This window comes from Anolis carolinensis, chromosome 5, assembly GCF_035594765.1.
Source record: "Anolis carolinensis isolate JA03-04 chromosome 5, rAnoCar3.1.pri, whole genome shotgun sequence".
Classification (NCBI taxonomy): Eukaryota; Metazoa; Chordata; class Lepidosauria; order Squamata; family Dactyloidae; genus Anolis; species Anolis carolinensis.
Window position 1 is genome coordinate 91104456 of NC_085845.1, and position 14644 is coordinate 91119099.

At 40.5% G+C, this 14644-nt stretch overlaps 1 protein-coding gene across 2 annotated transcripts in view; it reads left to right on the forward strand.

Moving 5' to 3' along the window:
* The window catches only part of camk1d (calcium/calmodulin dependent protein kinase ID), a 281944-nt gene that overhangs the window by 121167 nt on the left and 146133 nt on the right, over positions 1 to 14644 (forward strand). For both annotated transcript variants that reach the window (XM_062981787.1, XM_008118830.3), the window contains exon 2: positions 4493 to 4624. In XM_062981787.1, coding sequence (XP_062837857.1) covers positions 4493 to 4624 — 132 coding nt within the window. The remainder of the gene's footprint in view (positions 1 to 4492; positions 4625 to 14644) is intronic.

The following is a 14644-nucleotide window of genomic DNA, read 5'->3' on the forward strand; positions in this document are numbered from 1 at the left end:
AAGCTCTGGATAAATGACGACACTGCAGTCTTCGGTTTTCTATCAAAAGTTTACTTACGAACAGAAATCCACAAGACGATACACAGCTCTCACGCAGGCACACACGGGAAGGGGCAGAGATAGGAAGTAGAGGGCTATTTATCTCAGCCTCTGCTGTCTGATGCAATACAAGTTTAACCCTTTACACACTTGCATAGTAAGCAGCTCACAGTGTATGATGCAATCTCCAGCACACATTGCACAACCATGACTCAATTACATTTAAACAACTCTATATACAATCATTTTCACTTCAACATGAACTGTGTTAGTTACGCATTTATATATCTTCATATTAGTTTTTAGTGAACTCATGAATGCCATAGGGTTTTCTTAGGTAAAGTATATTCAGAGATAGTTTTGGCAACAATGCCTACAGCACCTGGTATTTATTGGAGTCTTCCATCCAAGTATAAACTAGGACAAGACTATGATTAGCTTCCAAGATCTAAGCTCTTATGTTTTTAGGTTATTTAAACATTGCTGCATTATAAAAAGGTAAAGGTTTTCCTTGACGTTAAGTCCAGTTGTGACCGACACTGTGGATTGGTGCTCATCTCCATTTCTAAGCCGAAGAGCCGGCATTGTCCGTAGACACCTCCAAGGTCATGTGGCTGGCATGACTGCATGGAGCGCCATTACCTTCCCGTTGGAGTAGTACCTATTGATCTACTCACATTTGCATGTTTTCGAACTGCTAGGTTGGCAGGAGCTGGGGCTAACAGCGGGCGCTCATACTGCTCCCGGGATTTGAACCTGGGACCTTTTGGTTCCCAAGTTCAGCAGCTCAGCGCTTTAACACACTCTAAGTAACTATCTGCAGGTTTTCACTGGTATGGTACATACCATACATATCAACTGAGGCCCCTTCTACACTGCTATATAAAATCCATATTATTTGCTTTGAACTGGATTATATGGTGGTGTAGACTCATATAATCGAATTCAAAGCAGGTGATGTGGATCATTTGCTCTGATAATCTGGATTATATGGCCATGTAGAAGGGGCCTGGCTTTTCCTCTGAAAAAAAAAAATCAGTGTTCTTTAACTTGGCAGATCAAGAATACTAGAAACCCAAACATTTGTTGCTGATCTAGGCCATAGATGGAATATGAGGTAATGGAAACACTATTGAGCCGTGCCAAGTAGTAAGATAACTATCTGACAGCATTTTTGTAATGCAATATATTTCTTCATTATTTTGGAAATGTGCTAGTTACTAGCTACTTGCTTGTGGACACATCCAATCAGCTTGGGTGGTAAAGAGGAAGGGGACAGTTGGAATGTAGCTGGTGGAAAAGGCGGCTGGGGGGGGGGGGTGTCTTGAGTTTTTGCAGCTGGGTAGCAAGAAGCTGAAAGGGATGTATGTTAGAGGGGTGAATGGTTTTCCCCTTATATCCTATTCCCTTCTATCTCTGTGCTTGCCAGTTCTCTTGTGTTCAACTTCTCTGTTTTATAAACCAAAAATTGGAATAATACCACCACAGGTTCCCAAGGGGTTGCACTGCACAAGGAAGCTATCCCTTCTGAAAAGCATTTAGTTGAATGTATTACCATTCTGTACCAAGGAAACATAAAGCAATATGAGTGCATCTGGAATGTTGCAACAAAAGTGTTATTAGAGGCTGCAATGAATGTGTGCATTTAAAGTGCTGGGGATTGCGTTGGAAAGAAATTATGCACTATATGAAATTGCAGATACATTTTTAATATTTGGTACTCCTTTTTGAAGAGATTGGGATACAATAAAAAGGCAGAAAAATGTTATAAGGGTGGGATTTAAAATTGCCAGTAGGCAATGCCAGATCTACTTGAATAAAATCACCTAAAAAATTAAGACCTCTTTATTGGTATTGTCTCTTAATAGAAGCCAAAGTCACAAATATTTTTGGAACTGAAAATATGATGTCGGAAGCACACTTGGCAAATGTCTGTTTGGAGGACTGCAATTAAAGCAATTGAATGCCTGTGCCTTTAGCAGGGATATTGCATGTAAAAGCAAATTAGGTGAGCTTTCTCCCCATCGTGTTGTCGAAGGCTTTCATGGCCGGGATCACAGGGTTGTTGTATTTCTTTCGGGCTGTGTGGCCATGTTCCAGAAGTATACTTCTGGAACATGGCCACACAGCCCGAAAGACATACAACAACCCTGTTTCTCCCCATCAATTGCTAATGCTTTAAAAAATCTCACATTTCTCTGTTTTTAAAATTAATTAAATGATGTGGGAAGTAGTATTGTCAATGGCAATTAAAAGATTTTCCAAAATATCAAGGCATTGCACAAATAATTTATAGAGAAAATATTTCAAAACAAGACATTAGAATACTAAATTACATATCAGCCAATATGGTTAGCTTTCTTTAGACTGGAAATCAAGTTACCATTTCCAAAAAAACACTGAATCATTATTTAGTGGTATTTCAGAAATAGGAACTCAATTTTCTGGCCATACTTATATATCTTCTTTCTATTTTTATAACTTTCCATAAATTATTCCAGGATTTCACTCCTGGCTTGCACAATTCTGTCAATTTCTTGTGACAAAAATGTCATCATTGACACATGCAGCTTCTCCTGTTTACACACAGTCTGAACTCTCTCTTTTTCAGCTCATACTTCCTTGGGTTTTCTCCCAAATTAATGTTCAAATAAGCTGAGATCGTAAACTTCCTTGCTAGATTGTATAACCGCTTCACTGGGACTTTCTTCTGAGCCATGTTTATTAGACTTGTGCTAGATGGTGCTTTAACAATGCTATAGCAATCAGAAAGAGAAAACATTCTGGCTACTTTATTGATATAATTTTTGAAGTACTTTAATAATTTCTATAATTAGCTCTGACAGTCATGACAATGCATACTAACAAAATAAATTGTAGTTGTACTCATGTAAATGTAAGAGCTATTCTACCTAATTATTGCTCCCTATTCTTGCACTTTGCTTTGATTCAGTTATTGCCCTCGCATGTTTGATGATTCATTGAAGTTAAACACTTCCAAGGAAGCAATTGCGAAATCTCAAACTTATGTTGTGTCACTAGAACCAGGCAAATTGAGAATGGCAGAGTTTAGTAATGAAAAGAAAATCCCTTTGTGCTTCCTGCCACAGATATAGTTTAGGAAAGGATTATCAAAGTTGTTTGTTGGTTAATCAGATAAACGAGGAAACATGACACTATTGTTTTAAGTAGAAATGAGATAGATATAATTTCACACAAAGGACAAAAATCAATATGGCAATTATTTAAGTCAGGATTTCTGGCCACTAACTGAAATGAGTGTCTGAGAGTCTCACACTTTGACAAAAGTCATGTCAGAATGTGACAAGAATTTCCTCCCAGTGATCTAGATAGGAAATATGTACAAAGTGGAAGAAAAACCACTTTTGTACTCAGTGTGTACTACACATGTGTGACAGAGGCACATGAAGTGCCTCTGGGAAGGGAAGATTTGGGAGGGGGCAGTTTTTATGGACTTACATAGCCTTGTGCATATCTGTAAACAAATTCTAGGCTTGGCAGATTAAAAACAGGAAGGAGTTCCTTCATCTTTAATGATTATGTAGAAGAGGAAATACTTGGTTATGTGATGAAACTCCTTTATTAAAAGATACAGGAGTCCTTCTTTAGTTTTCAGTCTGGCAAGCTTAACTAAGTTGTCCATGGTAGTGGTGGGTAGCCTCTTTGTAAATGTGGTTCAAGTTAGATCCATAGGGTAAAAATGCCCTAGGCCAGGTCTGCACAACCTCCAGGTATTTTGGACTTCAGGTGCCAGAATTCCTGACTATTGGACAAGCTGGCTTCCAGAAGCTGAAGGTCAAAACATCCGAAGGGCCACAGGTTGTGCAGGCATGGCCCAAATCCAAAGTTAGCTTTGAACAAAGTAGTGGACTCCAAAGCTTTGGAGCCAGTCAGATGCATGTGATGACTGCGGCAGCTTTCCATCTTAGTCCCATTCTATAAGCCATTTTTTCCCAAGCTGAGTTGCTTCCTTGAGTCTACCTGGGTAAAAAAAGCCCATTTTGCTGCTCTGCTAATGTTCGATGAAAACTCTAATTCAAAGATGTGGATATCAATTTGACCCCTCTATAAACAAATTCAGCACATGTGTTGCAGCCTTTGGTTTTTATATGCATTATTTCTTTCTGAATGCTCCCATGGGGGTATTTTTCCTAAAAAAAACAAAAACCTGCAGTATAATGCAGTTGATACCTTTGCTGTGAACTGAGCATGACTGATGGAGGTCACTGTCCTGCGTGGAGAGTTTGATCTCTCTTGAGCTAGTTAATGATGTAGTTTCTGTTCATAATGTTGTACCAATGCAAGCAGGATCCTTAATCTTGTGATTATATTGCATTCAATATTGATAAGAATAAATTATGTCGACTTTTGCCAGGTAATAGTAGCTTTCAGGAGAATATAAATTCTTTTTCTTTTCTTTTTCTCTTTTCAGAGGTGCATTTTCTGAAGTTGTTTTGGCTGAGCACAGAACTACTGGAAAACTATTTGCAGTCAAGTGCATACCAAAGAAAGCCCTGAAAGGGAAGGAAAGCAGCATAGAGAATGAAATTGCAGTTCTCAGAAAGTAAGTATGAACAATGTTTTTTCCTTGTTATTGCCTGAACATTTAGGGTCATCCTCCAAATCCTGTTAAAATGAGCACAAAGGTGAGGAAAATCACATCTTCTTGTGGGAACACAATGAGATCCTGTTTTGATTTCCCTGCTGGCTCCGAATAAACTGATTTTGAGGCAAATGATCATTTGTGAATCAAACTGGGTGATGCTGGTAATAGAGTTGCAAGTTTTGTATCCTTTGTATGTTCTAACAGTGCTTAAAATAAAGCAGGCTTTGTATATTTGTTTTGTTCTTTCACAAGAAGCGATAATTTGTGTATGTAAAAGATATCTTTATTAATTGCACTATAACATGATTTTTGTTCCTAGGTTATAAATGTCATTTCCTAATTGGTTCTATCATAAAAACATGGGAAAAGTTTGTTGAACTGCAAAAACTTTGTTTTTGTGGGACAACGTACTGCATATTCTGCTCGTTTTTCAATGAATATCTCATAGAGTCTCAACTAATTCAACACAGTTTGTGGCAGGCACAAAAATGAAGTTTCTGGAGTATAATAACTACTTTCCAAGTAAGTACTGCACAATTAAAAAAGAAATAATACTTTCAAATCAGGAACAGAATTTTCCCCCAAATTTTGTTCTTTTTTAAAGGTGTTTGCTTTGCTTTTAAACTGTTTATAGTTGATAAATAAAGGGAGAGGCAGAGGGAAGGGAGAAAAGAACAAATTTAGCAGCATAGACTGTATTTCACCTTCTGGACTGGGATGGGGGATAATTGTCCATGTTTAGAAAAAGAGAAAAAGTTACTCCATAGTTTTAGGCTATTCACTGCTTGATTTGGCATAAAATATCCAATATATTTCATCTGTGGATTGTATTCCCCAAGAGAGGTATGTCTCCAGAGTGTTTCCTGATGGCCTTGGTGAATTTTCTTGCAGTTTTATCTAGCAGGTCTCCTGAGATTCCTGACTGGAAAAGATTGGCTACTGTATCAGTTCTACAATCGCCAAAAGTTCCTTCCTGAGCTATACAGCTATTTCAGCTTCTTGGCATTTAAATGAAATACAAATTCCTGCTCATGTTTTGCTGATAGCAGAAAATAGGTAATGAATGTGATGACACACAGATCAGATGTTTGATGGTCACATCTGTTGTGGTGGAGAAAGCACGTGGTTGCTTTGTTGTAATCTCTGCATTTGCTCAGAGTAGGCTGACAGAATTCAATCTTTATACACAACTATAGGACCAGCATATAAAACGACAGAGGTCTATTGTGGCTTGCTTCCAGTATATTTTGTGGATAAAATCTCTATATTTTTACCTACATGCCATAATTCTGTTAGAACCATACAGATCTAACTCCAGAATCTGAGGCAGATCTACTTCCTTGTTATGGATTCTTTTCAGACTGTGCTTATGTTCAGAAGAAATTTCCAACAGACTCCATCACTTCACCAAATTAGCCTCTACTGAAATTAGTTTCTAACTGCATCAGCACAATATTATTTCCCCTTACTCTCTTTCCACAAATTCTTCCTACAGTTAAGACCTTGACATGTAGCTGCCAAACTTGTCTACATATTCAAAATACTTTTCAATGTACGCTGCTAAATTTAGATGCATACATATGTAGATACTTTTCTACTTTCAGGAACTTGCTGAATGCTGCCTGGCTGGGGACTCCACTAAATACCTTGCTTCTAAATAACAACTCTAGAGTTGTCGAAGGCTTTCATGGCTGGGATCACAGGGTTGTTGTATGTTTTCCGGGCTGTATGGCCATGTTCCAGAAGTATACTCTCATGACGTTTCGCTCACATCTATGGCAGGCATCCTCAGAGGTTGAGGTACCTCAACCTCTGAGGATACCTGCCATAGACGTGAGCGAAACGTCAGGAGAGAATACTTCTAGAACATGGCCATACAGCCCAGAAAACATACAACAACCCCAACTCTAGACCCTGCCTGAGTGACAGTACAGTAAATGCAGATACAATTAATTGTTGCAAGTGATTGGTATATAGCTTGAACCATAATGACTGAACTACAGTATAGGGTATTTTTACATTCTAGGAGTATGTGACCCTATGTCTCTTGTTTTAAATCAGAATCTGTGTTATTCCAATTTAGATAGATCAGTTACTTAAATTGAAAATACAAGCCACTGTGCCCTATAATGGATGTGATCACAAAAAAATTGAAGCAGCTTATGATGCCCATTTCTACACAGGCCAACCCCCCCCCCCACAAAAAAAACCAAAACCAGGGGCATAAAACAGACAGCAATACAAACACCATAGGGGTGTTAACCCTTCCCTATGCTGTCCAAAGCTTATATATATATATATATATATATATATATATATATATATATATATATATTATTTATTTATTTATTTATTTATTTGATTGGAGTTATACTTAAAATGTTCATAACTTGGGGGCCTTTGTGCTCTAAAGTATTTTGCTTGGTGTAGAAGCGTCCATGGTTTCATCTGTATCTGGGCAGCGTGTTCACTAGAATGTATCAGTCGGTTAATAAGTGGGAAACTATTCCCCATCATTTTTGATATTGCCTGGCTTGATAATCATATTTGGTGAATAGCCAAATGAGTTATCCATTATGGAGGAGTACAAGTATCATACCATCGTGGTTTTACTCCTATTATCATCTAATCTTCTATATATATAAAAGAGTGATGGCATCAGGGCAACCCACAAAACAACAAAACTACAGGCCGCCCAACCTCGAAATTTGACAACACAACCCATCATCCATGGCTCCAGTAAGATACAACAAAAAGAAAAGAAAAATAAAGTCCTAATTAGAGGGAGAGCAATAATTGTTTTTATCCAATTGCTGCCAGTTTAGAGGGCTAATCTCTGCCCACTTCGTCCCCTAGCAACCAATTCAGCCAAGCACAGCCAGGGTTCAGTTAGGGGACAGGCAGATTTAGGCCTCACTTAGGTCTCTTCCACAGATTATCTAATTTGCACTGGATTATATGGCAGTGTAGACTCAAGACCCTTCCACACAGCTATATAACCCATTTATAATCTTATATTATCTGCTTTGCACTGGATTATCTTGACTCCACACTACCATATATTCCACTTCAGTGTGCATTTTATGCAGCTGTGAAGAAGGGGCCTCATATAATCCAGTTCTAAGCAGATAATATAAGATTATCAATATGCAGTAGAGTCTCACTTATCCAACATAAACAGGCCGGCAGGATAAGTGAATATGTTGGATAATAAGAAGGGATTTAGGAAAAGCCAATTAAACATCAAATTAGGTAATCATTATACAAATTAAGCATCAAAACATCATATTATACAACAAATTTGACAGAAAAAGTAGTTCAATGCGCAGTAATGCTATGTAGTAATTACTGTATTTACAAATTTAGCACCAAAATATCCCAATGAATTTAAAACACTGACTACAAAAACATTGACTACTAAAAGGCAGTCTGCGTTGGATAATCCAGAACATTGGATAAGCGAATGTTGGATAAGTGAGATTCTACTGTAATATGAAATAATTACTGTGAGACAAAAAAATCAGAAATATTGTATATTCACAACCTTTAGGAAATAATATCCCGATTGCGCAGCGTGTTAAAGCGCTGAGCTGCTGAACCTCTGGACCGAAAGGCCATAGGTTTGAATTGGGGGAGCGGAGAGAGCCCCCACTGTTAGCCCCAGCTTCTGCCAACCCAGAAGTTCAAAAACATGCAAATGAGAGTAGATGAATAGGTACTGCTCCAGCAGGAAGGTAACGGCACTCCATGCAGTCATGCCGGCCACATGACCTTGGAGGTGTCTATGGACAACGCCGGTTCTTCGGCTTAGAAATGGAGATGAGCACCAACCCCCCCCCCCCCCCCGAGTCAGACACGACTGGACTTAATGTCAGGGGAAAACCTTTACCCTTTACATTAACTACCACCAGTTCAATACTTTCTTTCCCATACCACCATTCTTCGCCACAGCAACGCGTGGCCGGGCACAGCTAGTTATCTATATAATGGTTTTCTCCTATTATCATCTTTTCTTAGGAGAGATATTCTATGGAGTATTTAAAACAGGATTAAATAGGGCCTAGAAAACTCTCCTTTTGGACTACAGATCCCTAACCCCTTCAGAAGTTCAGCAGCTGGCCATGTTGACTAGCATCCTGGGAGTTATAGTCCAAAAAAGAGACTTTTCCAAGCTTTTATAACAACTATCCCATAAATGTAAAGGATGATAATGAAAATGATTCGTCCAAGTTCACATTGCTAGTTTTATGACTCATTGAGGACTAAGACCTGGAGGTCCCATCCCAGTTCAGTGATCTGTTACATGATACTGACTGTTTAAATTTAAACTCTGCTATATTATTGGTAATTTGGAATGGTGCATTATCTAACATCTGAATATGCCATCCCAATTTTTCCTACTCAGCAGAGTGGTTCTGTTTTCTATAATCTGTGTTTATGTGAACAGAAGGGCTCACAAATCAGCTTCATCCCTAAATTTGTGCTCTTTAAATGTAAATAAGTATTGATATTGAACCCTTGATTACATTTCCTCTCTTCCCTAATGATAGGTTTGACATTAGAAAGTTGAAATGTTGAGTCAGAAACCTACCTCTCGCATTCTTCATGATATTCTCCAAGGTGTCATGCACACTGACTGAATTGGATGTATTTTAAAAGTCAGTTTTCAGAATTTTGGTAGCACATGGCTCACAGCTTGAATACAACTCCAGAAAGCTTTTTCTTTATGTCACTCCAAGGCACGTTTTAAAAAACAGTTTAAAACTCACTGTTGGAAAACCTCATTGCAATCGGCATTTTCTTCCTGTTCTAATGGTGTTATAAGTATCATGATTAGGTACTAAATTTTGTGAGTAGTATGTAAGGGGCAGCTTGTGTCAGACTCTGAAGATGTAATTGTCCTCTGGAGTTAGCTTATATCCTAATAGTGTGCTTAAGGGCAAATCATTAGATGTAAACAAGTGAAAGAGTCAGGCAGTGCTCCCATGACCTCTGTCTATTTATTCTATGAAGAAGGTGGGGAGAATACCAAGACCACATTTCTCTGCTCCCGGACAGACCAAAAAGCTTCGGGGTTATTCTGATGATGGAAAATAGCATTAATCAAAACTATTGAGTGTTCCCACTCTTTCTTATTTTTCCCTGATCAAATTAGTAGACCCACCCATACCACTCCAGCTGCATATAGGTTTGGGTTTAAAAAAAAAATTCAGAACAGCAGGGATGGGTCTGTGAAAAAAGCAATACTAAAATACAAGCCAGTTCAATTTGTTTATTTTTAGCTTATAGTGATATCTTGATAATTTCCTAACAGTACCAAATGGAAAACAAGGCACTTCAAATATGTGTTCTTCCTTCTTTGCAGTAATTGAAATAGTCTAGCCATTTCAGAGATTTCCATTTCTCATTTTATACATCTGTCCCTAAGCAGGTAGATGGACGAGCTGATGTGAGGCATTTAGAAACAATTAGAATCATTGCCAGCATTATTATACTGGTTTCATACCAGTGTGTCATATCAGTTTCTTACAGAAGTGATTACATTTTCAAACTAAGGACTACTTGCATGTCAGAGAATTAATAATTAATTAATTATTATAGTTAATTAATTATTATTGTTGATAAACTCTACAAGCTAGCTGGCATTGCTGCCCCGGATGTGCAATGGGAAGTTGCTGCTAACTGTGAGAGAAGTAAGGTTGAACATTGTGAAAGCCATCCTCTGCATGGCTATCAGCCTCCTCCCAGTAGACTCAAATCAAGGAAAAGCAACCTTGACTTTGCAACCTTGACTTTTCAGGAGCACTTCAATCATGATATTGTTGTGGCAAACTATGCCAATCAGGTGTCCACACTGAGTCTGGTGTCACTCACCTTAATTGTCTCAAACAAACAGTCTTCTCTACTACTGTAAGAGGAAAGGAACAATGTCTCAACATTGTCTCTTGTTTCTAACTCAACAAGCCTAGCTGTGTTTCAGTACAAATATGATGTCTGAAACAGGCTACTGGTTGAACTTGAACATTGTTTGCAATGACATCCATACTCATAAACATTTGCTGACATTAATTGTGACTAGCTTAAGTATGCCAGCTTCAGAAATGATGGTTTGTGATGTTGGCTTGTTTTAATGTAACCATGGTTAAGGTCCACCACAGTTTGTTAGCCCAAATGAAACTATAAATCAGAGTTAACAATAAGCAAAATGGAACATTTCCAAACTCTTTAGTTTTGCTGAAACACCTAACAAAACAAATCAAGAGCCAAACATGTTACGATTCCTCTTATTTTGCAAAGCAATTGTTCATGATGTTTAAATTTAAGCAATGTCTTTAGATCATTTCCAGTTTCACAAAGTGTTTGTTTTTATGTGCACATATTTAGTTGTTATTTATATAGCACAGCTGGAAAAGCTGGAGACCTGATATATTTTGTTGTTGTTTTATTATTGCTGTCAATCATTTTACGTGATTAAAAGACTGAAGATAACCTTCACCTTGTATGATATTTCTGAATCTTGTTGCACAATAAATGATGCAGTTTTACAAGTTTTTACTGGTGCAGAGAAATGAAACAGCTGAACTACATGGGACATTTTTGACATAAAGTAATAGAAAATAGGTTCAGGTTTCTTCAGTCCAGTATGAAACTAGACAAGAGTAATAAATAAACCATGTTTCAAACAATAGAGGTATACCTGATACTTAATATTAGAAACCTGAGAAGTGTATAGGCTGCACTGCAAATACTATATGCTCAGACAGCCATAATTCACAACAATAAATGTATTTACTTCCTCTTAACATAAGTTACAGAACATATGGATCTATAATGTAATTAGTGTGTTTGCTTTATTTCCTATCAAGATTTCATTAGAAAAAGAATAAATACAAAGATTATTTCCTGAGACAGATCTTTCTGAGATAAATATTCTTCCACATACAACTCAAGATTAATGGAAATGCTCTTTATCTAGGGCAAGGATGGACAATCTTGGAAGCTCTGCCCCACTGTCCATTTGCCTAGATCACTGTGTGTCTGTCCAGAGATCTTTGGAGACACCATTATTTTGTTATTGTTGCTATGTGCCTTCAGGTCAACTTCATCTTAGGGTGACTGTATCATAAGGATTTCCTGGTAAGAGTTATTCAAAAGAAGCTTGCTGTTACAGAATGACCCCGTATCTGCATGATTGGTATACACAGATTCATGTATCCACATTCAATAAAACATGTCATCTCTAGTTCCTCTAGTGCAGAGCTTTCCAAACATTTCATGTTGGTGACACACATTTTAGACATCCATCATTAAATCATTGAAGTAGTTAAAACAGCACTGTTTTTGCTACCCACAATAAGCTTAAAAGAGATGGGACCAACTTGACTTCCCTGGGTAGGGAATTCTATAGGGGAAGTTCTACTACAGATAAAGCCCTGTTACATATACCAGCCAACTGAACTTCACAAAGTGTTGGAAGCAACCCCCAAGCTATGTATGTGATTTTTTTTCAGTAAGAGAGCGACTCCATCCAGAACAGGCTGTGATCCCAGTCTCAAGGAGGTTTCTCTAATGGCAGGCTTCTCTGGATTAAGCTTCAGTCTATTCACCCACATTCAGTCTTTACTGCATCCAGTACTACCAAAGTCTTCTTGGCATCAATTTTAAAGGAGAGTTACAGCTGGGTATCAGGAGCATATGGATGACAACAACACCAAAGCTCTGGATGACCTTTCTCGGTGACTTCATATAGATGTTCAAAAATGCAGGGGACTGTATTATAATTGCTTCTAAATTGATCAAGGTTCCTAGATTAAGTTTTCTTTTGTTGAGAGATAGGTAATATCAACTGCCCAATTTCTGGTGCTCTTTGTAATATCTTTTTTTCTTCGTGTACTCTGTGAATGCACACTAATGGAGAGGCTGCGCCTGCGCAGGTTCCAACGGAAACTCTTCCCAAGCTGAAGTTTAAATTTTGGCGGTAGCCACGCCCCTCCGTCCCCGGAGGGCATATAAGGCAGCCCTCGGCGCCCGCTCCCCAGTTCCTTTTTTTCCGCCGCAAGGTTCACTTCGGACTCTCATGTCTACGACTCGCTTCAAGCGCTGCACTCAGTGTGCCGCTAAAATTCCTGATTCCGACGGCCACGCCAAGTGCCTCTTCTGCCTCGGGGAGGCACATGTCGTCGGTACCTGCCGTTTCTGCCTAGCCCTGACGGCTCAGGCTAGGAAGAATAGAGCCGCGAGGCTTAGAGCGGCGCTCTACGAAAAATCGCTTGCCCCTGAGCCCGTTCCGTCGACTTCGGGCACGAAGCCGTCGCTCAACCCGAGATCGATGTCGGCTCCGACAGCTAAAGCTCCCTCGGTCTCGTCCAGGGCGTCCAGAGCCTCCAAAACGGCTAAAGCCGCCAAACCGCCGTGCACACTCACCACGGCTACTATGTCGACTCGTTCCGGTCGGGTCGGCCCTTCCTCGACATCGAGCTCGGTGGCCTCCGTGTCCTCGGTTCGATCCCATCTCGGGTCCCCTCCGTCGACCTCTGCGATGAAGATCGCCTTTAAAAGGGCTCATGAGGAAGCTCGTCGGACCCAATCCGACTCAGCAATGGTCCCTCCCACACCGGGTAAATCCATGAGGGTTCCATCAAAACAACCGCTTGCAAAGAAGAGGGCGACCCAACGTTCTTCCTCCTCTGCTTCCTCCAAGATGGACGTCCCTTCTTCGGCGACTTCTTCTAGAAAGTCCTCTCCCATCGCTCCCGCTCAGCGGCCTCGTCAACCTTCTCCTCACCAACTTTCTGATGGCGAGTTACAGGACTCACCCCACCACTCCACTCAGACAGTGGTCAGGGTGCCGTCTCCTCGACCTGCGGTCTCACATCGCCCGTCTCGGCAACAGCTTTTTCCCCCGACCTCGACACCGGAGCGGGGTAGACAAACCACTCGTCTGGCTCGAGCGGCCCAGGCCTCGGCCTCAAAGGAAACTCGGCCACAGATTGCTCCTGCTCTTGAGGCTTTCCCTCCACCAGAGACTGTGTTGTCATCTCCTCCTCAGTCCCCTCAAGGGGCTGAGGATGATGAGATTGATGTCGATCGCCCTGATTCCGCTCTCTCGGCCTCGGTGGTATCTCTAGGCCTCGATCTCTCTCCTCCTCATGATGCTTATGAGGTGGACCCTCCTTCGCCTACCGACAACATTCGGGCTTTCTCTGAACAAATGATTAGAATGGCTGATGCCCTGGGTCTGGAAATCAAACAAACTTCCAAGGCGGTGTCTGACCCGGTTTTCAAACGGGTCCAAGCCCAAGCCCCTCCAGCCATGTTGTTACCGTTTTTGCCTTACCTTCTAGATGTCATCCAATCATCTTGGAAGACTCCTTCCTCGATTCCTCCTACCTCGAAGAGAATCGAATCTTGGTATCGTACAGATGACGACACCTTAGAATGGCTTAAACACCATCCCGACCCAAATTCCATGGTCGTTAAGGCTTCTCAAACCTCCGGTCGTGAATCCACTACCCCTGCAGATAGAGAGGGCAAGAGATTTGACGCGGTCGGTCGAAAGCTCTATTCCGGGGCCCTTCTACTTTGTAGAATGGCGAACTATGGGGCTTGTATGGGGGCCTACCAGCAGATCATTTGGGAAAAAGCACAGCCCTTCTTCGCGAAGTTGTCTGACGAAGACCGGTCGGTTCTGTCCACCCTCCAGCAAGAGGCCGACTCGCTGGCGCATCATCAAATTCAGATGGCTAAGCATACAGGCGACACGGCCGGCAAGATGATCGCCCATGCCATTGCCATTCGTCGCCACGCCTGGCTGAGGTCGTCCGGTTTGTCCTCCTCCTCCAGGCAAGTCATCGAAGACCTCCCCTTCGACGCCATGGGCCTCTTCAACTCCGGCACTGACGACAAGCTCAAAACCAACCATGACTTTAAAGTTCTGGCCACTAAATGCGGTGACCAACCCCAAACCCACCGCACCAA